This window comes from Miniopterus natalensis, chromosome 9 (genome assembly GCF_054644295.1).
Source record: "Miniopterus natalensis isolate mMinNat1 chromosome 9, mMinNat1.hap1, whole genome shotgun sequence".
In the NCBI taxonomy this organism is placed as follows: domain Eukaryota; kingdom Metazoa; phylum Chordata; class Mammalia; order Chiroptera; family Miniopteridae; genus Miniopterus; species Miniopterus natalensis.
Window position 1 is genome coordinate 25,580,016 of NC_142089.1, and position 26,369 is coordinate 25,606,384.

Sequence of the window (26,369 nt, forward strand, 5' to 3'; positions counted from 1 at the left end):
ACCCTCTCCGGTTCAGACCTCGAATCCAACCCCTTAGATGAGCCTTATCGATTTCTTACGCCCCTCCCGGGTCCTGTGCCACCTCTGTCCCTTCTGTCTCCTCGCTCCGCTGTGCTTGGCCGCGGGCAGGGGCGGGCGGCGGAGGCGCGCGGAGGGTGCGGGCGCGCTGGAGGCGGGGGACCGCGGGCGCGCGCGCGCGGGTGCGCCAGCCGGGCCTGCCCCTCCGAGGCGCCGTAGCGCGGGAGGGAGGTGGTGGCACTGTGGTCCATCGGCTCGCCGGTCCGTGGGTCTGCCCCGCAGCCCGGCCCCGCCCTGTCCCCCGGGGCGGCTCCGCACCATGGCCCAAGGCGGCGGCGGGAGGCGGCCCAGGGGCCACGGGGGCCGCTGACCCGGTGGCCGGAGGCGGCGGGGTCGGGCCATGGGGGACAGAGCCTTCTGCATCCGCTGGAGCTGGGAAGCCCGCCCCAGCTGGAGCAGCGCCCCCTGCTGAGCGCCGGTGAGAGGGGGGCGCGCGTGCGGCCCCCAGCGCCGGGCCCCAAGATTCCGGACCCGGCCCCGCGATCCCCGCCCAGGACCCGGTGAGAGACGCTAGTGGCCAGACCCTGGCCTAGCGTTACCCCACCCCATCCCCATCCTTCAGCTCCCCCCACCGCCCCCCACCGTGCCTCTGCCCGCCCCCAACTGGCCTCCTTTATTGTCCCTGCTCGCCCCAGCCTCGTGGCGTGGGGAGGCGCTCCACTCACGTTTCCCCTTTGCCTGGGCCCCTGCCCCACATCCACGCCTCCCCACCCCCAGGCTCCACACCCTCCGAGTCTTGAGTCTTCGCTGCCTCCCCCGTGCTGGGGTGCCACGTGTTCAGGCAGCTCAGCCTTCCAGCCCTGGCCAAATGTACCTCGCAGCCGGGTGGTCAGCCTGACCCAGAGCCCCTGCCCCAAGGAGGGGTGGGAATGTTTTCACGTGGGGCCCGGTGCTGTGAGATGTCCGGGAGCTTGTAGGTATGGCTGTGTAAGTGCAGGATCAGCGGCTTTGTTTTTGAGTGTGTAAGCCTTGTGTGTTCCTGTCATCTGGGTGTGTCTGTATGTGGTTGTGTGTGCATCTGAGTGCAGGGGCCTATAGCTGGGACCAAGGGGTATGGTGGTATGATACTAGGTGTCCGTGAGTGAGACTCACGCTGCAACCTCAAGTACCGCCAGAAGTAGCCACAGAAGTGTTGCTGCTCTGTTGGAACCGCAGCTGGAGCTGTGGCCCAGGCAAGACCCTTTCCTCCCATGCCGAGTGCTGCACCTCTGTCTCCAGGGCTCAAGTGTTCCCCGTTTTAGGAATCAGAACCAGCAGGGCTGGACAGGCCCCAGAGAGTTCATCCCAATCCTTGAGGTCTTATAGAGGGGTGTCCTGTGCCCCACCCTGTATTTTGACCTCTTGCTCCAGAAGGAAGGGATCCCATAAACATCCTGTATTTGGGCCATCTGGATGCTGAGGGCCACTTCCCAGCCTGGTTCCAGCTGGCCTGGCCTGCTTGCCACTGGGACCTGTTTGACCAAACCACTGACTGCCCACCATGCTCCTGGGAGGACTAAGTGAAGTCAGAGTACAAAGCACTCCTGCATGGTAGGTGCTCAGTACGTAGTCGCCCTTCCTGACCTCGAGTCCTGGGATGACGATGCTGCCCTGTGGGGTGTCTGTTCTTTGGGGCACAGGTACACATGTGGGTCTGTAGGTACACGTGTTTCCATGTTTAGGTATGAACCATCGTGGTCAGAGGTCACGTGTTCATGTTCCTGGGAACACATGGGTGTGTGTGTGTGTGTGTGTGTGTGTGTGTGTGATTGTGCAATAAGGGCAATTACCTGAGTGTGGGGGGTGTGAGGCTGTGCTTGTGTGGGTGTGTGTGTAGTGAGGGAAAGGAATGCAAGCAGACATAGGTAAGTACTCAGGTACGTGAGGATGTGTGGGTATGGAGTTGCTAGGGACTGTCTGTGTGTCTGTCTGCAGGAAGAATGTGAGCCCATGAGTGCTAGAGGGTATACGCCGGGAAGTGTGAGGATGTGGGTCCGTGAGTGTGAGCAGTGGGCAGGAGGTGGGCGGGTAGCCTTGCCCATCCAGCCCTGACTGGCTGGGTTGGTTTCTTTCCTACCCTTGCTCAGGCCGGCAGCCGGATGCCCGGGCCCACTGGGCGGGCCGGAGGCCGCCTGCGGGATGAGCAGACTGCTGGGGGGGACGCTGGAGCGCGTCTGCAAGGCTGTGCTCCTTCTGTGCGTGCTGCACTTTCTCGTGGCTGTCATCCTCTACTTTGACGTCTATGCCCAGCACCTGGCCTTCTTCAGCCGCTTCAGTGCCCGAGGCCCTGCCCGTGTCCTTCACCCAGCTGCCAGCAGCAGCACCAACTGCTCCCGGCCAAACGCCACTGCCCCCAGCTCCGGACTCCCAGAGGCCCCCAGTGTCCGGCCTGGCTCCACGGCTGCCATCTTGCCGCCCTGTCCTGACTCGCCACCTGGTCTTGGTGAGCCTGCAGGGCAGGGCTGCCTATAGGGGTGGGCAGAGGACCTAACCATTTTGACTGGGGGAATGGAGTCTTGACCAGTTGGGTGCCAAGGGTCCAGGTCTGTTGTAAGAGGGCTGTTCCTCGGGTTCCCTTGCCCACCCCCAGGCTGAGGGAGAGGGCTGGTGTCCCTGGATTCTGATGAAGGCCTGATTCCTGCCACCGTCCTGCCTGCAGTGGGCCGACTGCTGATTGAGTTCACCTCACCCATGCCACTGGAGCGGGTGCAGAGGGAGAACCCAGGTGTGCTCCTGGGTGGCCGCTATACACCACCCGACTGCGCCCCAGCCCAGACAGTGGCGGTCATCATCCCATTTCGACACCGGGAGCACCACCTGCGCTACTGGCTCCACTATCTGCACCCCATTCTGAGGCGACAGCGGCTGCGCTATGGCATCTACGTCATCAACCAGGTGTGCTGTCTATGACCCCAGGCTGGGTACTAGCCACCAGGGAACCACTGGCACCTGTGGGTTTGGGGGCATTCAGGGTCCTTGTCTGTCTGCCCATGGTTGTGTAGATATGTGAATTACCTGTGGGGGTACCTGTATGTCAATGTGCGCATAGGAAGGTTTGCGAATGCGTGATGGGAAGTACACGCATGTGAATGTTGGCATGCACACTGGTGGGTGTGTGCATGGCCTTAATGCGGATGAGCCCCATTGCCTGCCTTTGATGGGCCCCATCGCATGGTGGTGGAGGCCTAGAGTCTGCTGGCCCTGAGGAGATGTTGAGGGCCTGAGGAGAGGAAGAGTTAGCCTGTGAAAGTGCTGGCCCTAGGAACTTGGCTCACTGTCTGAGCCCTGCCACGGGCCTGGCTACTAGGGCTGGCTGCTGGGGCCCAGAGAGGATCTGACTTAGGCCCTCCTCCCCACAGAGAACTCCCAGACTTGGATTTGGATCCCTGGAGGCTCCAGGATGATGGTGTGTGTCTGGAGTTGGAGTAGGGGGCTGTGGAAGAACCGAGGGGCCAGGTCCAGCCCTGGGCTTGGGAAGTGACGGTTGAGATGGGCCTTGAGGGATGAACAGGCATCAGCTGGCAGGGGACTGGAGGAGGCGGGAGTTCTAGGCAGAGGACCTGGCAGCCCCAGCGAGAGAACTGGTCCCGTGTGTCCAGGAATTGTTGGCTGAGCTGTGGGATCCAAAATGAAGAGTGGGTAACAAAGATGAGGCTGGAGGAACTGATGGAGGCCAAATCCATAAGGGTCTTAGGAGACATGTTAAGAACTTGAAATCCAGCCTGAAAAGGTGGTGGGCACCATTGTAAAGTTTTAAGGGGGAGTGAAGTGTACGTTTGCTTATAGAAAGATCACTGATTGCACATGGAGAATGGGCTGGAAGGGCAGACTAGCGGCAGGGTGACCAGTAGGAAGAGGCTATGATGTTGAGGAAAGAAATGGTGGACATGTGTGTGAGTCAGGCAGTAGTTGTGGGGTTGAAGGGAAAGTTGTGATGCAGGTGGAGAGTAAGGAAAGGGAGATGCCAGGACAGCCCGGGTGCTTCTGTCTTGGCTGTTTGCTGTGTGGATAGCTGCGCCTGTGAGCAGGATGGAAACAGGAGCTGGACCAGGTCTGGGGGAGAGCGTGACTCTGAATTCTTTTCTGCATGTGATGTGTTTGAGTGCCTGGGGGAAGTGTGAGAGGAATGATTAGCAGGCAGTTGGACAAATGAGTCGACCTAGGAGTGAGGTCTGAGGTGGAGGGAGGGATTGGAGAGCCACCAGTAGGTAGATGGTCCCTAAAACCAACAATGTCCAACCTGCCCAGGGAGCATGGGGCCTGAGAGGAGACAGCCACCATGTAAGAGATGGGTGGAAAAGAGAGAGATTGCCACAGAGCTGCCAGGACTGGCAAGAAAGGTTTGAGGGGACCCAGGAGAGTGCAGTGTTCTGGAAGCCCAGGAATAAGTGTCAAGAAGGAAGCGCGGCAAGTGCGTGAGCACTGCCGGGGGAGTGAGGAAGTATGTGGACCAAGAAGCGTCCAGTGGATTTAGCAACAAGGTGGGCCCAGCGAGAGCCATTTCAGGGGCATGGTGGGGGCGGAAGCAGATTGCAGTGGGTTGAAGAAGGAATCAGATTTGACAAAATGAAAATAGGCAATTGGAGACAACTCCTTAAAAAAAAAAAAAACCCTGCCAACAAGGGACAGCAAAAGGTAGGGTGGTGGCTAGAGGGAGGTGTTTTCTTGCAGATGGGAGAGAATTGAGCATGCTTATGAGCCATGTGGGAGAAACCTGGGGTTCCTGGCTGGTGAGAGGTTGGAAAGCAGTTCTAATGAGCCAGGAGATAATGGACAGTTGTTCCAAGGGCTGGTGGGAGAGAAGGTACAGGGGAAGAAGGGAAGAGAACAAGTGGGGCTGGGCGGTTCCGAGTTCCGGGGTAGCAGCTCCCACCTCATCAGGCACAAGCTGGCTGGTGGAGAGGAAGGGCCACTATTCCTTCTCCCCTTCCATAAGGAGAGAAGACCCCCAGTGCAGGAGCCTCTCTGACTCCAGCCTGGTGTTCGTAGGTTGGGACCCCAGGCTCACTGAATCATGAGTGCCTATAGCCTGTGCATGTCATTTTCTTGGGAGACAAGTGAACCTAGCCGGGTCCTGTCCTAGTCTTAGAGGGTCCCCAGGGAATTGGATGTAGATCCAAATGAGCCAGAGGGGACAGGTGGCTGAGGCTCGTAGCTCAGTCCCCAGGGTTTCTGGTCATTTGGGGCATTCATTGTTTGTCTCACTTCGTGACTGCTCAGTAGGGATGCAGTGCACTCAGGGCTGCTCATCTCCAGGATCCCCAGTGGCACAAAGAAGATGCCTGGCACAAAGAACAGGGCCACAGGGCATGTTTGAGTGAAGGGAAGATTGAAATAAGAGCCCTAAATCACAGTTTAAGTGGACACTGGCATGCGTGAAGCACACGGGAGGGAATGAGTAATGATACTGCGGCAGGAGGTTCAGGGAGGCCTTCCAGACATGAGTTTGACAAGTAGAGGAGGGCATTCCAGGCAGGAGGAGCTGCTCACACCAAGGCCAAGGCAAGAAAGAGTCTTGCATGTTCTGGGACCACTGAGGAGTGTAGTGTAGCTCTGCCTTGGCGTCTGAGGGCAGTGGCCAGAAAAGAGACTAGAGCCAAATCATGAAAGGCCTTGGAAGGCCAGGTCCAGGGTAGGGAGTGGACTTGATCCTAAGAATCTGAAGGAGCCATGTAGGGGTTGGGTGTTGTGTAGTAGGCCGTGAGGGCCATTCTGGACAGTGGTAAAGTGACAGGTGCTGGCCAGTCACAGGCCCAGAGCTGACCTGTCCCCTCCACCAACCCCAGCATGGTGAGGACACCTTCAACCGAGCCAAGCTGCTCAATGTGGGCTTCCTAGAGGCACTGAAGGAGGACGCCACCTATGACTGCTTCATCTTCAGCGACGTGGACCTGGTCCCCATGGACGACCGCAACCTGTACCGCTGTGGTGACCAGCCCCGCCACTTCGCCATTGCCATGGACAAGTTCGGCTTCCGGTGAGTTTCCTTCTCAGCTGGACCCAGTGCCACGTCCCACTCCCAGGCCCTCACTCCCAGCCCCAGTGCCCCCCTTGCTCCTGGCCCCGGGCACACTGTCCCCCACCCCATCTCCAGCCTCCATCGGGAACCCTCAGGCCCTTCACTGACGCCTGCCCTCCCACACAATAGGCTGCCCTACGCTGGCTACTTTGGAGGCGTTTCGGGCCTGAGCAAAGCCCAGTTTCTGAGAATCAATGGCTTCCCCAACGAGTACTGGGGCTGGGGTGGCGAGGATGACGACATCTTCAACAGGTGAGTAGGGACGGGTGGAGAGTAGATTGGGAGTGTGAGAGGGTGCAGCGCAGACTGGGGGGGCTCCTTGCCCTTCCTGGTGCCTGCTGTAGTCCATCTGTACCCATCCCCAGGATCTCCCTGACTGGGATGAAGATCTCGCGCCCAGACATCCGCATAGGCCGCTACCGCATGATCAAGCACGACCGGGACAAGCATAACGAGCCCAACCCTCAGAGGTGACCCCCAGCACCCATGACCCCAAGGGCCCCTAACCCCTTTCTTCCTGAGGGTGACCCCCAGTGCCGTGGATCTCCAGAGGTGATCCCAAGGACCCCGACCCTTGACTCTTAAAGATGAATCTCAGCACCTCTGACCCCTGTTCCCCACCCCCCAGCTCAGCCTCACCCTAGACAGCTCTCACCCCTGGCCTGATTCCTAGTGGTGACTAAAATACAAAGGCAGGGCTCAAATCGCCATTGAGCAGATAGCATTCCCCTCAATGTCCCCACAGATTTCAGTTGTGCCAGAGCAACTAGGATGAGAGACAGCCGGCACTGGGCTCAGCTCCTGGACCTAGGCTCAACAAAGGTGGCCTGAGCACTGGGTGTGGGGTGGGGATTGGAAAGACATTACTGACCCCTCTGAGATTGGAGCAGGGGGCTCTGTATCTGAGGATGTAGCAGCACTTGGTGTCTGGTGCTGGCTGGGAGAAGTGCATGAGAACATGTGAAATGTAGACAAGGGCTTCCTGACACCATTCAGGGACCGTCTGGTGCCAAATCTTGTGGGGGAGGAGGGCCCAGGCTGGATGTCCCACATGAAGTTCATTCCAGGGAGGGAGACAGGCAGTTACGGCACAAGGTGATCAGGGCAAGGTACTGTCCTGACAGAGCGATAGTGGGAGGCTTCCTGGAGGATGTGATACTAAGCTGGAGTGTGACAAGAGCTATTCATTCAGCAAGTATTTGTCACACACCTACCTTGGGCACAGTGCTGTATTCACCAGGCTAATGGAAGAGGCCAGTTTGGAAAAAAGGAAATAGTGTGTGTAGGAGTCTGGAATGTGAATGTGCATGGTATATGCTGAGAGTCTGAAACTCATGGGTATTAAAAGTTCTGAGGGCCGAGACTGACAGTGAGAGGGTCCTTGCTGGGTGTTCAGGGTCTCAAATCCCAGGTTGGCAGTTTCACTTTTGTCCCAGGGGCGTTGGGGGCCATGGAAGAGCTATAAGCAGGGAAGGAGCAAGATCAGATTTGGGTTTGGAAGTACCACCCTTGGAGCTTGAAGAAGGCGAAGGGCTGGCAGAGCTGCTGGGTGGAGCTGGGGGGAAGCTGGCCAGGCCCGAGGGAATCGGTGGGGCCCCAGGGGCGTGCTGGGCATGAGGCTGCTGTGTAGCTAGCCGGAGCAGTAGGATTGTTCTGCTCTGAACCCAGGGTGTAAGAGTGGGGAAGTGCTGCACTGATGCAGGGTTGATGTTTGGCAGAAGCATGAAGCACCAGGCGCCCAGGGAGCTGATGAAAAAGCAGTTCAGTTAAAAATCATGGTGAGCAGGGGAGGGACAAAAGACTGGGAGAAGAGGGCTTCGGGGCATCTGAGAGAGAGTGCTCCAAGTCCCGGTGGCTGCAGAGGGGTCTGAGCTGAGCTCAGGAGGACTGGGAGGACCAGGACAGCTGGGATAAGCGTGGGCGTGGAGATCTACTAGAAGCACATGCCAGGAGCCTCGGGCCTGTTTCAGGAGCAGCCAACATCAGTTAGTGATGTCTGCCTTGGGTGGGGGAATGGCAAGAGAGCAAGATGTTCTGGCTAAAGGCACCCTGTGGATGGTGGCTCCATCTACCTAGCAGCTGCATTTGCCTCAAATCTAGGAGTTCTGGATTCTTCTTCCCCTCCGCCTACATGTCTGAACCATCAGCAAGTCATATCTGTGCCAACCTCCAAACATATCTGAGCCCATCCGTTTTTTTCTTTACTACCTTCTATTTTGCCTGGACCACTGCAGTGACTTCTCACTAGTTTCCCTGCTTCCCCATTGTCCTTCTGTAGTTCATGTCCCCTGTCCCTCCCTCCCCACAGACTGGGCTAAAACCCCCTCCGTGTCTTCTTGCTCACAGAATAAAAAACTGCTTCCTCTGACTTACAGAGCCCTGCTCGTACATTCTGTAACCTCCAAGCTAATCTTACTCTGTGTCTTCCCTTGGCCCATTAGGGTCTAGCCACTCTGCTGTGCAAATTCTCATTCCGAGTTTAGGGTCAGCAGGTGGTGTTACCTCTGCCTAGAATGCTCTCCCCCCTGCTGTCAGCTTGATGTCACATACTCACCCCTTCCAAGTCAGTCTTCTTGGTCTCCCTCTCCTATGTCCCTTAGCACTGTGATGTGTCCCTTGTTTGTTACCTGTTGCCCCTAGTGGCATAGACTTGCCATGAGAGGAAGGACCTTGTTGTCCTGTTTATGGCTGTGTCCCTGGTGTTTAGCATAGATCCTGGCACTTGGGGACCACTCAGCAAATAGATGGCGGAGTGACTAAAGGATGAGGAACAGAGAAGATGGCACAGAGGTGATGGATTTGGGGAGTAAAGATGACACATCTGGTATAGGACATGTTGCATTTGAGGTGTCCACGGGAGGCCCCATGTCTGGGTCTAAAGCTTAGAAGGAAGGTCTGAGATGGAAGATTTGTGAGGATGTCACAATTCTGGACTCAAGGGGGTGAGATCTCTGTTTTGAGGTCCAATGCAAGCGCAAAAGGGCTCCAGATAGGTGGAGGGGTGGCAAGGAGAACTGAGTCACCCCTGGAAGAAGCCAGGGTGGCTTGACCCTTGGCCCCAGAGATACTGGGTTTGGTCGTTAGCCCTGATCTGGACTCATTTCCATCCTATCTAGGTTTACCAAGATTCAAAACACGAAGCTGACCATGAAGCGGGACGGCATTGGGTCAGTGCGGTATCAGGTCCTGGAGGTGTCTCGGCAACCACTCTTCACCAACATCACAGTGGACATTGGACGGCCCCCATCCTGGCCCCCTCGGGGCTGACAATAAAGGACAAAAGGCTCCTGTGCCAACAGTTGCTCGCCAGAGGACTGACCTACAGCCTGGCTGGCGGCTGCTCTGTGGGGGATCCCCCAGGACTGAGACCGTGGGCTCTGTCTTCTGAGGGTCTTCAATAGGTCCCCCCAGCTGCACCTGGAAGTTTCACAACCTACTTTGGGGGAGCTTCCATCCTGAACAGGCCCCTCAAGTGTGGCCCTCTGGGGTCATCCCTCCTTGCCCCTCCCTCCCCAGCCCAGCCCCCCTCACTGTCAGGATTGGGTCAGCCCCTGCACTGCCTCACCGAGTGGCCTGGGCTAGGTCACTCCACCTCTCTGTGCCTCAGTTTCCCCTCCCTTGAGTCCCCTAGGGCCTGGAAGAGTGGGAGGTATGACTAGGGGGCAGTGCCACTTCCATGGGGACTTCTCAGACCTGGGGATCCCCCTTGCTCCCAGGGGAGGGGAAACCTTTTTCATTCAACATTGTAGAGGGCAAACTCTGGTGGCCCCCTGCTGAGAAGCAGCCCCAGGAGGGGACCAGAGGGGGCGCTGTGTTACTGCCTGGGATCTTGGGGTCGGGCTTTGCATGGGTGGCAGGTGGAGCTTGGACCAGTCACTCTGGTTCCCACCTCCCTGCCTCGGAGAGAAGGCAGTAGCCCCAGGGCCGGATCATGTTTGTATATTGCACAGAAACTTGTGTGGGTGCTTTAGTAAAAAACGTGAATGGAGCAGCCCCTTTGTCTGTCTGGGGACGGGAATCTGGGTCCCTGGATCCAGACCCTGGGGTGTTGCGGGAGGGTGCCGGCCCCACCCGTGGGGCTGTCCCGGCTCGCAGCCCTAAGGCTTCCTCGCACCGCCTCCGAGCCGGAGGAGGCCACGGCGTCATCAGCCCGGCGCGCGCAAATTTCTCGGTTCTCCCACCTGTCCCGAAGCCGGCAGCGGTCAGGCCCCTCCGCGCGGTCCCGACTCCAAAACCGCGCGTCCGCCGCGGGTCCGACTGGGCGAGCGGGCGGGCGCCGCCTCCCAGGCCGGAGGGGGCGGGGCCTGGGCGGGGGCGGGGCCTGCGCGGCGCGGTTTCCCGGGTGACGGCCGCGCGGGAGAGGCGGGTCTGGGCCCAGGTCTCCCACCGTCAGGCTCCCGGGGCCGTAGCCAGGAGCCGCGACCCGAGGGACGGCCGGAGCCGGGTAGGAGAGCGCCGGCCGGCGGCTCGGCGCCGGGTAACCCAGCCGCGGGCCCGGCGGCAGAACGAGGGCGGCGCTTAGCAGCGGCGGGCGGGCGGGCGCGCGGGGCGGGGCCCGCGGGCCGCGGGGGGGCGTGGCGCGCCCCTGGACCGCCGGCCGTGCGTCCCGCAGGTCCCAGCGCCGGGCGCGCGCGGGCGGGCCATGCCGGGGGCTTCCCCGTCGGTTTGGGACCTGGTGGAGGAGCACGTCCCGCTCCCGGAGCAGCCCGAGGTGAAGAGGCTTCTGGGGGAGACGACGGTGGACCTGAGCCTGGAGCTACGGGCGGAGGTGGGGCGAGTGGGAGGGCGGCCACACCCCGGGCCGGCCCCCGGGCTCCGGGGTTCCCCACCTCTGGGTTTCCGGCTCTGCGGGGTAACTGGAGACGCTCTCGGGTCCCACGGCCCGCCCGCCCGCTCGGGTTTGGCTCCCCCTTCCCCTCTCCTCCCCCGGCCGTCCTCCCTTCCGTCACTTCCCTCCCGGTCGCACGGAGTCGGCTTTCCTTGCAGGTGGTGATGCTGCGGTCGCTGCTGCGGGAGGCTCGATCCTCGCAAGGCCCTGGCTCCGGCCGCACCACTGACCCCGCCTCCCTTCTGGCGCCGCCGCCCCTGCTACGAGACCTTGTGCGCCAGGAACTGCGGCTGCTGCTCCAAGGCCTCCGCCAGAAAGCCATCTGTGAGGGCAGGTGGGAGACACACCTGGACTTGGGCCCGGGCCCCACAACTCAGATGGGCTAGCCCTGCACCTGACTGGGGCCAGTCAGGGTTGCCTTTCCTGTGGTTCCCCGGGAGGAGCCCTGAGTTTCCTTCGTGTTCACCTTCTGCAGGGATCAGACCCAGGCTTGGGTCCAGTATAGCCCGAGGGTCCTGCGCTTTGCCTTGGAGGAGCCCAGGCGTGATTTTCCAGAACAGGAGATATTCCAGATGGGAGCTAGTGAGCCCAGGTAAAGGGATAGGAGAGGAGGGATCTGTCCCTGCTTGGCAGATGACTCCAGCTAATCCATGGGTCCCACTTGGATCCATGCAGGAGCTCCTCCTCTGGGGCTGGACACTTTCACAGCCACTTGTGGTAGGTATGAGCACCTGAGGGCTGCAGAAGCACCGGAGACACCTGCCAAGCTTGGGTGTAGGCAAGGCTTCCTGAAGAAAGCGACTGGTTTGGTCTGGGTCTTGGAGTAGTACCAAGAGCAGATGAAAGAGAGCAGAGCTTTTCAGGAAGAGGAGGCACTATATGCAAACATGGGTGAGAGGAGAGGAGGCGGTGTCCAATAATCACTTGTTCTCCAGGCTTACAGAACAGGAGTGAGGACTGGGCTGCAGAAGGCTGGGGAATGAATGAAATAAATGAGCAGGAGTGTGTTCATAAGAAGTGAATGGCAGCAACTTATTTTTAATTCTCACACAACCCTGTGAGGTGGGTGATGTCCCCATTTTGCAGATGAGGAAACTAAAGCTCAGAAAGAATCATCAATTTGCCCAAGGGTTGCAGAGCCCATTTGCAAACCTAGACTCCAGAACTCGTTGCACTGTGTCATATTGCTTTTGTGAGAAAAGACACAAAATCATCTAGAAGTGACATTTGTGTCCTAAAGGCCTCAGATGAGGCAACATGGAGTGATACTGACCTCATCTCCCAGTAGCAGTCACAGAGACCTCAGTGTCATCAAGGACCAACTGAACATGTCCAACATTGACCAGGTTGCCGGACACCTGCGGTGAGGCCCCCAAGTGTGTAGTGGGGGTGGAAACCGGGAGGAGGGGACTGGATAGGTCTTGAGGTACTGGGACTGTGAGAGGAGAGGGAAGCAGCATACCTGGGGGGGAAGGGGAGCCATGAGAGTAAGACTGAGAGGTGGAAAGGACAGGTTGCTGCAGGGCTGGTGAGGTTGCTGCCAGGAAGTAGCCAAGTAGCATTGCTAGCAGGGGCCATGGCCAGAGAATTTTTATCTTGAGGTGGGGGGGGGGGCACAGAAGAGTTTTAAGCAGGGGAAGAGCTTTGATGTGGGGGAGAATGGAGGCAAAAGAAGTCGCAGGCCCAGTGCAGTAGTATGAAGAGATAATGGTGCCTGTCAGAGTGGATGCTGTGAGGTACACAAGGAAAAGACACATTCTGCCCAGGAAGAGGCTTGGCAGGGGCTGGAATGCTGTGCTGGGCAGCAGAGGGCAAGGTGGGCTGAGAAAGGGCCAGGATGATCCTGGTGAGGCTGGAGGTTGGGGCTGTGTGGAGGGTTTAGCTGAGACCTGGTCCTGTGGCACTGGTTCTGGCTGCTGCGCTCCCACGTGTTCCAGGGAACTCCTGGAGGACGAGTGTCGCACCTTGGAGAGGGAGATCCCCATCCTGCAGGTGAGCTGCAGCCCTGCCCCCACCCCCAGCCCTTCTACTGAGTGTAGACAGCCACCTCTCACCTGGTGTATGAGCCCATGTGCATGTGTCTGTGTGCCTACGTGCATGTAAAGGCTGTGTGAGTCCTGTATCCATTTCTCATGTGTGTACTTGTGTGTGTGTGTGAATCCAGAAGCCCAAGGTTCTGAGTGAGCACCTAAGTCCAAGGTCAGCACTTTTAGATTAACCTCCTGGATTTGTTCCCCTGTCTTTTGCCTTCTTCCTTTCCCTAAGTCTGGATCTAGGCCAGCCACCACCTCGCCAAACTGGGCTTTTTAGGGGGGCCAGAGTTCCCCTGGGGGCTGCCCTCTCAGGTGGTTGAGATGAGGGTGCTCGCATGGGCTGGTTCCTGGGCCCTGTCAAGGAGATCTTGGCCTCTGCATCCTGCCCTGGCCTATCCCACCCCTGCTGTGAGGCTGGGGCACTGAGCCAGCTCTCCCTACAGCGCTGCCTGGAAGAAGAGTGTACAGGGGCACGCCAGCCCTCTGAAGCAACCCTGGAGCCCACCCTGGCAGGTGAGGGACCTAAGCAGACCCCTGAGTACCCAGCCTCCTCCCCACCCCATACCCTAGAAGAGCTGGGCACCGTGTCTGATATTCATCTCCTCCAGAGCTAAAGGAACAGAAGGCAGCCATGCAACAGGAGCTGCAGGCACCTCTGAGGCCTTCCTGTGTCTCCCCGAGCCACAGGTAAACTAGAGCAGATGGACGCTGCACAGGGTGGGCTAAGGGTCAGGCTATGGCCCTCTCATGGCTACTCCTTTTTCAGGCAGCAGCCCTTGGGGTCCTCCATCCAGGGCCTCAGACTCTTGCCTTGCCTCCATGGAGCTGCTGGAGTTTGTGCCAGGCCTCTCCAGCACTACCTACCTGCTCCTCCTTTGGAACACAGGCCTCAAGGCCTGGCTGCCACCTGCCGCTGGGGAAGGAAGCTTCAGTGCAGGCCCAGGAAAAGGCCAGCTTCCACTTCAGTGTCCAGTGCAGTTCCCCAGGCCCCAACCTGATGGCTGGTCACAAAGTAGGCTTTGGCTTTCACTGGAACTGGCCCCACCTGCTACTGCCACCTCTTAGTTCCCATGGTCCAGCCTGCTTCAGATCTAGTCTTAGATAGGACCCCAAGGCTGTCTGTCTGTCTGACCGTCATCCCACCCTCTTGCCAAGTCCCTGGTGTCTGGTCCTGACCAGCACAGCCTTTGGCCTTTCTCCTCCCAGGCCTCCACAAAAGCCTGATGAGTGTAGACAGTGCAGAGGTCTCATCCCAGCCCCAACTCTTGTCTCCCTGGGGGACTCAAACAAAGCACAGTAGCAGCTCAGAGACAGGAATAGAAATTTCATTAAAATCTATGGACTTTAAAATCCTAGTGGTGCACGGATGGGCAGGGGTGGGTGGCGCACCGTTATTGCTACAGAGAATTAGAGGCGGCTCTTCCGGGGCTGTCACTGCACAGAGGGGCACAGAGGGCAGACAAATGGACATTGCAGGGCTTGGGGGAAGGAGCTTTGGCTCCAGAGAGGGGATGGTGCACGTGGGCTGGAGCCATTTGGCACGTGAACAAAGGCAGCCCAATTTGGGAAGACTAGGCCTTTCGTCTGGTAGCTGGAGGGCAAAGGGTTGTCATGTAGGGTCCCTTCTCCAGAGCTCTGGGCTCAAACCTCCTGCTGAGCAGCACTCTACCCCTGACCCCCAGGAACTAGTGCTTTGGGCGGGCTGCTGAGTCACGGGCCTCTGCTAGGTAGGCCTGGCAGCCAGGGCTGCAGTGAGTCTCAGAAACTCCAGAGCAGCTGAGTGAGGTGCAGGCAGGCCTGGAAGACAGATGGGGCCTGAGGTTGGGGGCAAGGGAGTGGCAACCACAGATAAGACAATTTTTACAAAAATAATTACACAGACAAACAGGGCTGGGTGGCATAGACTGACAAGTAACACTGCACAGCCCCCTACTCCCTCACCCTGCCTCCAGGTAGGAAGACCCAAATTTGCCTGGGCAGAGGCTGGGGTCTGCTCTGAGGGCACAAGTACTGGTCAGGAGGCTGGAGGCCCAAGGACAGGGACAGGTAGGGGCCCACCCAGAACCTTAGCTCAGGGCAGAGTGTGGGGGCATCAGAGGCCACATAAAGCGAGGCAGGCCTCTGGGCACCTGGCCCGAGACCCCTTCAAAGTGCTTTGGCCCCCACCGGCAACCCTGCCTTCTCCCTCCCCTGCTCCCCCAGCTTCCATCTTGGCATCCAAAGGACCTGTAAACACTGGGGACACGAGCACAAATGACCGCACTAGCAGTGGTGGCCAGGGTGACAGCAGCTGCCCTGCTCAGGGCATGGCAGTGACACCTGTCCACTGCCTCCCCAGTCTCTGTGGTGGGAGCACAGGGTGGGGCTGGGGCACTCCCCAGCAGCTGTACTCATATCCGGGAGTCCTGCAGACGGCTGCCATTACTGCCCACCATGGGGATCTGGGCCTTGTCGGGGTGCAGTGGCTGGACCTCAAGCCCGTCTTCAGGAGAGGGCAGTAAGATGGGGGCATAGCGCCCAGTCCGGTGCTCCAGGAGGGCGGGGCCCCAGTCCCGGCTTGGCTTCGTGGCATTTTTCAAACGCTACAGGAGAGGTGGGGGTGGGGCAAGGCATGTCAGAAAGGAGCCCTTAAGCCCCATCCATCCACCCCTTCCCGGTTCGTCTGCTGCCCCTCCCCCACCCCTCACCTGGAGGAAGGTGTCCCCATCTGTGCGGCAGAGCTGGAACAGGGCGTAGAGTGGGATGCAAATGACGGAGGACAGAGCCATGAGGAAGCCGATGGCCACTGCCCAGCCTGGATACTGGTAGTGGTTATAGGTGATTGGCCGGTACTGGATCACCGTGAAGATGAGAATGAACTGCAGAGAGTGGGGGATGGGAGTGGGCATGAGGCCCACCCAGCCCCCCTATCAGCACCCCTTCCCTTCCTCTCCAGTTTCCTAAGAGAAAGCTATTTGGGGGAGAGCAGGGCCAATGTCAACGTTTGGGTGGCGGAAGAAGCAGATGGAACCAGGGGTCCAGGACGTGATTGGCAAGTACACACCATGGAAAGGAAAAGGTCTGGCTTCACCATAATTCTGAACCAGTCAGGGAACAATTAAGCTGATGTCACCTTTGGAAGTCAGTTCTGCTCAGACACTTGCAACAGCCTACTGAAGTTCAGACTAAATTCCTAGCCTTTTGGGCTTTTACTTTCTCACATCAAGGCCTCAGCTTATCTTTCTAGCCACATTACCGTTGTCTCAATGTCTCAGCTACACTCAGCATTCTCCACCCCTTTCATTTACTCTGGAGAATCCTCCGTGGCATCTTCCTCTGGCAAACCCTATCTGTGCAAATGCCACCTCCTCCAAGAAGCCTCTCCAGTCCTGGGCCGTGTGGTTGAGCACGGTCCTGTGCACGAAAAGTTTTCAGGTTCGATTTTCGGTCGGAGCACATGCAGGAGGCAACGGATTGATGTTTCTCTCACATCAATGTGTCCCTCTTTCTCTCTCTCCTTTCCTCTCTCTAAAATCAATAAAAAGGCCTATCCTCAGGTGAGGATTTAAATAAAGAAAGAAAGAAATGGTAAGAAGCCTCTCCAGATTTCCCGTCTCCTCCTGAAAGGCATTTTCCATCTGCTAAGCATTTGTTTAATGGTCCCCACAGGCCTGGGAGCTCCTGGGATTGCATCAGCTCTGGGTCTCCAGTGCCCAGTATAGCGCCTGGCACAATCTCATTTGCTGATTTGAACTGACTTCTGCAGAGAGGAGGGAGCAATGGGGGGAGGGGAGGGCAAAGGCCTTTGGTCTATGGCTGTGGACAGCCTGGGGAGGCTCCAAAGGCTAGAAATGTTGAGTGTCAGGCTGGGGGATGTTCTCAGGAGCCTCACTGGAAAGAGGTGAGATGAGAAATAAAGCCTGGCAGCTGCAGTAACATAAAAACTAAAGGAAGTAATAACTATGTATGGTGTCAGATGGGTACTAGACTTATCTAGGAGATCACTTCATAAGGTATATAAATATCTAATCACTGTGTTGTATACATGGAACTAATATAATACTGTATGTCAACTATAATTTAAAAAACTAGCCCGGCCAGCATGGCACAGTGGTTGAGCGTCTACCCATGAACCAGGAGATCATGGTTCAATTCTCGGTCAGGGCACATGCCTGGGTTTTGGGCTCAATCCCCAGTAGGGGGTGGGCAGGAGGCAGCTGATCAATTCATTGATTTTTCTCTCTCTCCCTTCCTCTCTCTGAAATTTAAAACCAACCAAACAAAAAAAAGATTATAAAAACAAAACTACCTCCTCTGGAACGCAGGCCTCAAAAAAAACTAAAGGAAGCAGAAAGATGACGGGCAGGTGGCTCATGGGTCACCCAGAGGGCCTAGTGTGTGTGCTGCTCCCCAGCAGGGCTCAGCATTCGCCTCCTGAGCCCTCAGCTGTGTCCTAAAGCTCAGGCTCCTTCAGCCTTCCCAGTGACCAAGTTCTGGAGGTCAAGACCCACAGCCGGACACTGCACATAGTAGGAACTTAAAACAAGTTTCCTGAATGAGCCTAGATCCTGATCTAGGTGTAGACAAATCCCTTATTTGAGCTGACAAAAGGATGGAGTTTATCAAAAAGAGCTTTTCAGAAATCTAAAAACATGTCCACAGACCCTGGAGTCCCCTTAAGGTTAACTTCAGCTGCTTTTCTTTGCACAGAGAGGGCACTGCCACTGTGCCTTACTCTCTCAGACATACTGGACCCAGGGTGAGGCTGCCCCCATGGACCCTCCTGGTGCCCACCTCCTCCTCGCCTCCTTCCCTGCCTATGCTGGTGCCCCAGCTCCCCAGGTGACAGCCTCCTAGGGGCTGTGGGGGATGAGCTCCACTCAGGCAGGGCCTGGGTCCCAGCGACCCCCCACGGCACGGGGCTTGGCAGCAGTGCCCGCCCTCCCGGCCTCTCGCCACTTACAGGAGACTTCCGCTCCTCCTGTTTCAAGGCTGGGCCAGTGGCCAGAGCTGGTGCCTCCGCCAGGCTCGGGGAAAATCCCACACTCTATGTGGTGGAGGCTTCAGCCCCCAGGGGCCTTTTGTTCAAACACATGAGCCAAAGTGAAAACCCGATGCTGACCTGTGGCAGTTAGGTGTGACGGGGCGTGACTCCGGACACTGCCCTCGCCACTAGGCTGACCCCTGTCACTCAGAGATGACCTGCTGCTTCTCTGTGGAGTGGCCATTACACTATCAGACCCCTATGCCCCTGCTGCTCACCCTGAGCATAAAGGAGAACATGTAAAGGAAGCACCAGCTCCTTCCTGTGGTGGCTTCTAGTGTGGCACCGGCCTGGCGCACAGGCTCCAGACTGGGCTACCTGCTTCCTCCAGTGGCAATGCCTTTTTTTTTAAATATGTTTATTGTTTTCAGAGAGAGGAAGGGAGAGGGAGAGAGATAGGAACATCAATGATGAGACAGTCGTTGATCGGCTGCCTCCTGCACACCCCCTACTGGGGATCGAGCCCACAACCCGGGCATGTGCCGTGACCAGGAGTCCAACTGTGACTTCCTGGTTCATAAGTTGACGCTCAACCACTGAGCCACGTCAGCCGGGCTACACTGCCTTTTACTGGCTCAGTAACCTTGGGTCAGTTACTTAAGATCTCTGTGCCTCAGTTTCCTCATCTGTCAAGTGGGGATGATAATGATACCTTGGAGAATTATAGTACATGAGTTAACATATAAACAGTGTGCAGAAAGTGCCTGGTTCCTGGCCACGGTGGGAGTTCTCGCCACCAATTCAGCTCCCAGATGGGGTTCCCAGGTGTTAGATATTGTTGGAAACCAAGACCTCCCCCTCCTGAGTCAGCCCATGTCAGTGCTTGAAAGGTTTACAGGTCGCCCCTGATCCTGAGCTGACATCTGGCTCTTACAGCCTGCTTCTGGAATACTCATGCATTCACAGCACGGCCCCCGGGCACAGGAGCACCTCGGTTATGACGGATTGGAGACAGATGCTCAGTGAGGCTGACACCAATATCAATAATGGTTCCTGAGGCCCCTCCGGGGATCCCAGGGAGGGAGGGCCGACTCTCAGCTGCTGCCAGACTGCTTTCTCCTCCCAGGCTGCATGCTGTCTTCAGTCAGATTCAGTGCTCTGTGCTCCCTTCCTAACCCAAGGTCAAGGCCAGTGTGGCTCCGAGACTCCACATGCCTGTCTAACTCTACGCAACCTCCCTTAGACTACAATGGCCAGATTTGGGGAGCCCTCATGGGAACTCTGGCCAGATGGATGGGCTCCTGCTCTCCCTCTGGTGGTTCCCTAGAGAAGGGCACTTGCCAAGAGGCAGCAGGGTGAGGGAGAGGCCAGCCCAGGAACTTACGAAGATGATAGCTGGAGACACGAAGCGCCAGCAGATCTGGAAGAAGAAGGGTGGTGGGAATCCCAGCATCATCTGGATGTCCTGAAAGTAGTTCTGGTGCCCTGGAGAGAGGGGTGTCAGTGGCTGGGCAGGAAGCATGAGAAGCCCATTGCTGGGGCTCAGGAGGCCATGGAAGGTTGGGCGCTTACCATAGATGTACATGATGGACACACACATGATGCAGGAGATGACGACCAAGGAGAAGCTGGCCGCGTAGTTGTCCATTAGCAGCAGCCAGTAGATGCCTGCCTGTGGGCCAGCGGGTAGCTGAGTCAGGGCGCCGTGGCTAGGCTCCCAGACCCGTTATCACCTCATACCCTGGCCACTCCGGCCCAGCCTTCCTCTCAGCTCTTACTTGGCTGGTGAGGGGGATGCCCAGCAGGAAGCCTGCCACAGCCACGCTCAAGGTCACATAGGTCTTTTTCTGCAGGATCCACTCATTCCCCACCTCATCCACAATGGCTGTCACCAGCGTCTCTAGGAGGCAGAACTGAAGGGTATGGCCATCAGAGCAGGGGCCTGACCTCTGTGCCTTCCCTCCTTCCACAGTCCTGCACCTCCTACCTGAGTGCCCAGCCCCAGCAAGATGAGCATGAAGAAGAAGAGCAGGGACCAGAGCGGGGAGATGGGCAGCAGTGTGAGGGCCTCTGGGTAAGCAACGAAGGCCAGGCCGGGGCCGTGGTCTGCCACACGGGACACGTCCACACCCAGGTGATTTGCCATGAAGCCCAGGATTGAGAAGATGACAAAGCCAGCATAGACGCTGGTGGCACAGTTAGTGATGCTGATGATGACGCTGTCCCTGATGGGGAGGAAAATGGGCCAAGTTCAGGGCACAGAGCTTGCTCCCCTCTGCCCAGTTTGGGCCAGGAGAGGACTTGGAGACAGGGAAAGTCCTAGGAATGAAGGTGTTCCCAACCTCTTTTCTGGTCTACTCGGGACCTTTTTAAGTGGGCCTGAGGCTCTTGAGTCCTCACAGACCCCTCCCTGGGCACCGCCATCCCTACCCTCTTCTCTCTCCTGCCAAGGTTCTCTCTCCACCCTCCAGCGACTTGATCCAGACCCAGTGTTTCCAGGACCTCAGGTGAGTGGGAGGGAGGGCCCTGGTGGGCCAGGGGGCTGCACTGGATCTGGTGGGACTGGGGTAGCTGGGGTCAGGCTGCGGAGAGGGCAGGGAATGGGGGCGTCCCCAGGAATGGTGGGAGAGTCTCACCGGTAGCAGTTGTTATGGAACTTGTTGTAGGAAGCCATGGTGATGAGGCCTCCCCACGCGCAGCCCAGGGAGTAGAAGATCTGGGAGGCAGCATCCCCCCATACCTGTGAAAGGGAGAGGCCAACGAGGAGCTGTGGTTAGAGGCAGGCGTCTCTCTGCCCTTCCCCAGCCCTTCTGGGTCTCCCTCCACATCCCACCTTGGCCTCCAGAATCTTGTCCCACTGTGGGGTCACGTAGTACATGATGCCCTTGAAGGCTCCTTCCAGGGTCACTCCACGGACGAATAGGATGGTCAGCACCACATAGGGAAACGTGGCCGTGAAGTATACCACCTGCGCAGAACAGCCCCAGTGGACTCCTCCGGGCTCCTGCCTGGTCCACCTCCCAGCTCCAACCACCGCTCACACTCTCCCACGGCCCTTCACCCCCCCCCCACACACACACACGTGCCCGCACGCCCCGGGCAGCAGAGGCAGGACCTTCCTGGGTGGGCACAGGCCCTGTCAGGGGAGGGGTGCTTACTTTCCCTGAAGACTTGACTCCTCGGATGAGGCAGAGGAACACAACCACCCAGGAGACACAGAGGCAGCCGAGGAGGGGCAGTCTCACTTCCCCAAAGTTCCCAATGTCGTCTGACAGCTTCAGCACGTAGAGCCTGGGGAAGGGGATACTCTGTCATTGAGCGGCAGCCCCAGGGCCCAGCCTGGCAGCTCCCTTCTTCCCACTCACAGGTACTAGGAGCCCACTGGAGCCACTGTGGGGCCCCAGCTCCCTCTGCTTGCTGCCTCCAGGGAGTCCACTGCTTGCAGTCTCTCCCAGAACCCCCAAAGGTTCCTGGAGGTCACACCCCAGGCCTGGGCCACCCCCTCAGCCCCTGAAGTATGGAGATCTCTCTGTCCCCACTCAGGTCCACCCCAGTCCCTTGCTTGTACATTTCTCCCTTCTGGAATGCCCTCTCCTCCAGACTGGATACGTCCTATCAGGCATCACCTCCTCCAGGAAGCCTTCTGAGCTCACCCACATTAGTATCCTCCACCTCTGATGAATCCAGGGTGGCAGCAGAATGCTGAATAGACTAGAGGCTCTGGAGCACACAGGCTGGGTGCCTCCCCGGCGTATGTGTGGCTCTATCTGGCGCTCTATGCCCCACCAGCTGTGCTCCTTCAAGCACCTGGACATTTATGTGTCAGGTCTTGTGCTAGGTATTGGGCATATAGACCTGGATCAGGCATTGTGGGCACCGCCAGGAGGGGTGTCTCAACCCCATGGGGAGGAGCATGCTGGAAGGCTTCCCAGAAGAGGTGAGGTTTGAGTTAAGGCTTGAGAAATGGGGAGGAGGTAGGTGAAGACAAGTGGAAGTGTGTGCCAGGCTGAGGAAAGAGCACATGGCAAGGGGTGTGATGAAACAGCACAGTCCAGCCTGGGCTTGTCGGTAGCTCAGAAATGCTGGAAGAGAAGGTTAGAGGAAGAGAGGACAAGGGATAGGAAGGGACCAGATCGTATGAAGTCAAAACTAAGTTTGAATTTTATTCTGAGGGCAATGGGAAACCTCTGAAAGGTTTTTATAAGAGCACTTTCAGAGTCTCTCCTTGGCTCAAAACCTTGCAGCAGCTCCCATTTCTGGCCACGGAAAAGCCAGAGTCCTTACAGGGCTATGAGGCCCTATGTGATCCACTGTCCCCTATCTGCCATTTCTCCGATCTCCTCACCTACTCTCCACCTTGCTCACTGCTCCAGCTGCACTGGGCTCCTTGTTGTTCCTTAACCATGCCAGTCCCTCTCTCTGAAGTGCTCTTTCCCCAAATATCCATACGTACACATAGGTATGTGACCTGTGCAGTAATACAGGACCCCACGTTTAAAAAGGCCTAGTGCTTAGTTTAATGTTCTGCCATTGCCATCTTGAAATTCTTAATACATTTGAACAAGCAGCCTCATATTTTCATTTTGCACTGGGCCCACAAGTTATGCAGCTGAGTTTATCAACATGGCTCCCTCCTTCCTCACCTACTTCAGGTCTTTACTCAGGTGTCCTCTTTGCCAAGCAGCCTTTTCTAGCTACCCCACTTAAAACCGCAGCCCTGGCCCCAGCCCAGCACTCCTTACCCTCTTCTTTGCTGTAATTTCCTCTGCAGCACATATCTCCTATCATAATATAAATTTTACCTATTTATTTTGTTTGCCATCTGTCCTCTGTGAAGACAGGGGGTTTTGTCTGTTTTGTTCACTGCTATATCCCCCAGTGCCTAGCACAGTGCCTGGCACAAAGCAGTGCTTTATAAATATTTATTAAATGAATGAGTGAGTGAATGAATGAATACTGTGGTAAAAGAATTGGGAGGTAAAAAGGGAAAACCGGGAGGGAAACCACTGTGGTTGGTATAGTTGTCCAGGCTACAAATTATGGGCAAGAGACAAGCTCTTGAGCCTCAGTTTCCTCATCTGTACAATGGGCATATTAACACCAACCCAGAATAATTATAGATAAATTTAGGTAAATATAGGCTCCCTTCTTTCCCCTCTTACAGTATGGACCGCTTAGCAATAGCTCATTCTTAGCTATTTTCACCTTTTCTCCCCCAAATCAGCTCTCAAACCTCATGGCAAGATTTTTAATACCTTGTGATGAGATGTCACTTTGTCCCTCATGGGATGATGTTGCCAGACCTGGTATTGGGTATTTGCTTGGCCAGCCTGCCAGGCTTGCAAGTACCTTGGTCTTCTTCCTTATGACCTGCAGAGGGTGTTGTTTACCACTTCCCTCTCCTGCCCAACACCTGCCACTGCCATGGTTCATTCAACAGAGCCAGGCCCTGGGCTAGGCCCTCTCCAGGCTCTTTTGTTGATGGGGGAACCAAAGACAAAGGGATGGGAGAAGTTCAGGAGCTGTGGCACCACCGAGGAGAGGCTCCTGTTCCCCTTCAGCAGTGTTCTCCAACCACTGTTCCTTTGTGGCACATAGAAAAAAATATTTTTGGCTCATTGGGGCAAACAGACAAGGTCACTCAAACCTGAAGTCAGCCACAGACCTGGGCTTCCCAGGCCTTGCCTAACGGAGGGCACATTTATGATAAAAGCTCTGCCCACCAGAATAGCCAGAGTCCTTCTGCTGCTAGTACTGAGTCACTTTACTTCAAACACAAGCATTCAAAGTAAAGAAATCATTTTTGTTCAAAAGATTTTTCAATCTTAATTATAAATGTTAAACTGACAGTGTTTTATACTATTTTTTATTGCAATACAAGGGATTACAACACTGGCAATACTAGCACTACAATACTGGGGATTAAGGAGTTTAAAAGGCTAACCTGGGAACCAAATAATGAATTCAACCTTTATTTTTATGGCACCATATTGAGTTTTTGTTTTTGGTTTTGGACCATGTCCTTTTGAAATCAAACGTTTAACTTAAGAATTCTGGGAACCCAACATATTTACAAGTTGGTTCTTGATGCAGTACATCTCTGGAATAATTCTGCATTAGTTTTAAATTTCCCAAGCCATATGGTAAATACCTTGAGAACAGGACATCCTAGTCTATTCCTCTGAATCTCCAGCAGTGGCAATCATTGGCCTATAGTTCTTAGTGATTTATGCTGCATTCTCATTTCATCTTTATAACAATAGGTAAGTGCTGTAAGCATCCCCATTTAATGGATGAACAGCTAACATTTAAAGAGGTTTGATGACTTCCCAAAGCCACACAGGTGGTCAACGGCAGAGCGAGGATTTGAATGAGGTCTATGTGACGCAAGAGCTGCCATGAAGACACTAGGAGAGGGGTGCTGGGATCCGAGTCCCACTGGGTGCCGGGTGCTGTGCTGGGCACCCCAGGGGCTATAGGATGAAAGGGCATGGTCATGCTCTGAGCAGGAATCAGACCAGCACACAGAGGACTGCAAAACAAGACTAAATAGTTGCTGAGGCAGGGAGAACTGTAGGCCAGAAGGGCGAGCAAGAGGCTGACATGGGATCAGAAATCTGCCCTCGGGGCTCCTCTCACTTCAGAGGAGCAGTTGTTTAATCTTTCTTTTGACTTGCTTTCCTCATTTGTAAAATGGGAATATTTAATAATATCTGCACAGGCTAGCTAATAAGGTTGTTGTAGGGCTCAAAAGAGATCATGCAGCTTTCCAAGGGGGCGCTGGAGAGTGTGGACCAAGAACACCTGCCGAGTAGCCTTGGTCTAATTAACACCAGGCGCCGGGCACAGAGGCGCCACATGGAACCCAGAGCATATATCCTGATGCAGAAATGCTGCCTAGTTCCTTATCCTCTGAATGTCGGTCTCTAAATCTAAAAAACAGGGATGATAATATTATCTGAGATAATACGCCTGGCACATAGTAGGTGCCCAAGAAATGGGGGTGCTCACTCCTCCCTTTCAAACGACCCTCTCAAGGGTCATTTTCCCAGGCTCTCCAGGAGGGGGCGGCAGGGAGCCATTCTGCAGGCAAGGATTCCAGCCTGGTACCACAGCTAGGTAGGCAGGCCTGGCTCCAGCCCTGGCTGAGAAGCAGAATTCAACTGGCCACCCAGTTGGGCCCCCACCCATGACCAGTTTTCTTCCTCCCCTCTGACTGTACTGGATAAACTCTCCAGAGCTTTGCCCTGGGTGACCCCACTGGGCTGGGAATCCCTGGCAGGCAGCCCCATGGCAAGTTCTAGAACATCCTGGGGGGTGTGGGTGGGGCTTTGTGCATCTGGGAGCTTCTAGAGAGTTTCACCCCAAGTCTAGGACAAGTTTCCCAGTCCACACCATGCCTCAAATGCAGAACACATAAATGGGTACTTATTTGCTTAGTTTTCCCATTAGATGTGAGCTCCGTGAGAGCAGTGTCTGTCTTACTCCCTTCTGTCTTCCCTCTGAAGGCAGTCCCTGGTACCAGGTGCTCAAGAAATGCACTGTCCAGTGACTGACTGAGTCTGCCCTGTTGTCTACACAGTGAACCTGGCACCCCCAAGGGTAGTGGACCTCTCAGCCCTCTTTGAATGTCTGTAGCCCAGGATGGAGGCTGGCTATAGACACAGGGAAGCTAGGCCACAGAGTTTGAGCTCTAGGACGGGGCTTAGAGGATATGGACCTCCTAGGGCTTCAGGTATCACTGGGGTCTTGGCCATCTCTCTCATGGCTCTCATGACCCAATGGAGAAAGCCTCAAACCCTTACCCTGGCCTAAGAAGCCCTGCTCCATATGATGCCTGCTGGCTTTTTCTGTTTCAGTACTCTGTATCCCACCTGCCCCCAACCCTAGCTCCAGTTTGCCATCTCCTCGCCTCTGCTTACCTGCTTATGTCTCTCCCAATCCCTTCTCACCTCCCCCTCTCCTTCCTCTGAGAAGCCTTCTTAGCCATCTCATCTTGCCTCCATCCCCTCAGGCCTGACCACTACCCCCTCATGCCCCCACCACACCACTGCACATACCTGCACCAGAGCACCTGCCCTTGGTGTGATTAGCGACCTGTCTCCCCATTGGACTGTGAAGTTCTTAGGGCAGGAGCCCCAGGCCACTCACACCCCATGGACACATGGGGCCCAGGAGAGCTATGTAGTGCATGTTTGTGGAGTGGATGAATGAGGCTTACCCATCAGCCCCCAAAGCCTTCTGCCCACAGGATCCCCAACAGGACATGGGGAATTTCCTCCAGGATGGCCTGCTGTGCCCTCATACCCACCCAGCTAGGACAAGGTGCTCCAGAATAACTCCAGTAGCAGCTGTCCTTCAGCCGGCTCTGAGGCTCTGGCCTCCTGTTACCACAGAGCACAGTGGGACCAGGCTGTCTTTCCCAAGCACAGCTGGATGATGATAGTCCCAGGCTCAGGAAACTTCCAT

The 26,369-nt window shown here is 56.4% G+C and overlaps 3 protein-coding genes across 6 annotated transcripts in view; 2 read left to right on the top strand and 1 right to left on the bottom strand.

The window, feature by feature from the left end:
* Positions 1-418: 418 nt before the first annotated feature.
* B4GALT2 (beta-1,4-galactosyltransferase 2) lies at positions 419-10,064 on the top strand. Of its 3 annotated transcripts, none has more exons than XM_087820384.1 (8): positions 419-578; positions 1,429-1,608; positions 2,145-2,500; positions 2,717-2,952; positions 5,844-6,034; positions 6,206-6,328; positions 6,442-6,546; positions 9,193-10,064. In XM_087820384.1, the coding sequence occupies exons 2-8, from the start codon at positions 1,559-1,561 to the stop codon at positions 9,341-9,343; spliced, it is 1,212 nt and encodes a 403-aa protein (XP_087676510.1). In that variant the 5' UTR covers positions 419-578; positions 1,429-1,558; the 3' UTR covers positions 9,344-10,064. The 3 variants fall into 3 exon arrangements, with proteins under 3 accessions (XP_087676510.1, XP_087676511.1, XP_087676509.1); XM_087820385.1 differs by having other exon boundaries at positions 1,432-1,608; XM_087820383.1 differs by having other exon boundaries at positions 555-578; positions 1,150-1,608.
* Positions 10,065-10,718: 654 nt separating this feature from the next.
* CCDC24 (coiled-coil domain containing 24) lies at positions 10,719-14,287 on the top strand. 2 transcript variants are annotated; one of them, XM_087820388.1, is made up of 8 exons: positions 10,719-10,844; positions 11,063-11,261; positions 11,355-11,496; positions 12,193-12,267; positions 12,842-12,896; positions 13,381-13,450; positions 13,546-13,624; positions 13,704-14,287. In XM_087820388.1, exons 1-8 carry the CDS (start codon positions 10,719-10,721, stop codon positions 13,933-13,935), a joined length of 978 nt encoding a protein of 325 aa, XP_087676514.1. In that variant the 3' UTR covers positions 13,936-14,287. The 2 variants fall into 2 exon arrangements, with proteins under 2 accessions (XP_087676514.1, XP_087676513.1); XM_087820387.1 differs by having other exon boundaries at positions 11,063-11,238; positions 11,380-11,496; positions 12,190-12,267.
* SLC6A9 (solute carrier family 6 member 9) overlaps positions 14,003-26,369 on the bottom strand; it is a 36,094-nt gene continuing 23,727 nt past the window's right edge. The window contains exons 6-14 of the mRNA XM_087820386.1: positions 21,059-21,191; positions 20,734-20,868; positions 20,537-20,640; positions 19,888-20,125; positions 19,679-19,813; positions 19,473-19,572; positions 19,285-19,385; positions 15,625-15,795; positions 14,003-15,519 (exon numbers count right to left, since the gene is read on the bottom strand). Coding sequence (XP_087676512.1) covers positions 15,328-15,519; positions 15,625-15,795; positions 19,285-19,385; positions 19,473-19,572; positions 19,679-19,813; positions 19,888-20,125; positions 20,537-20,640; positions 20,734-20,868; positions 21,059-21,191 — 1,309 coding nt within the window. The 3' untranslated portion in view covers positions 14,003-15,327. The remainder of the gene's footprint in view (positions 15,520-15,624; positions 15,796-19,284; positions 19,386-19,472; positions 19,573-19,678; positions 19,814-19,887; positions 20,126-20,536; positions 20,641-20,733; positions 20,869-21,058; positions 21,192-26,369) is intronic.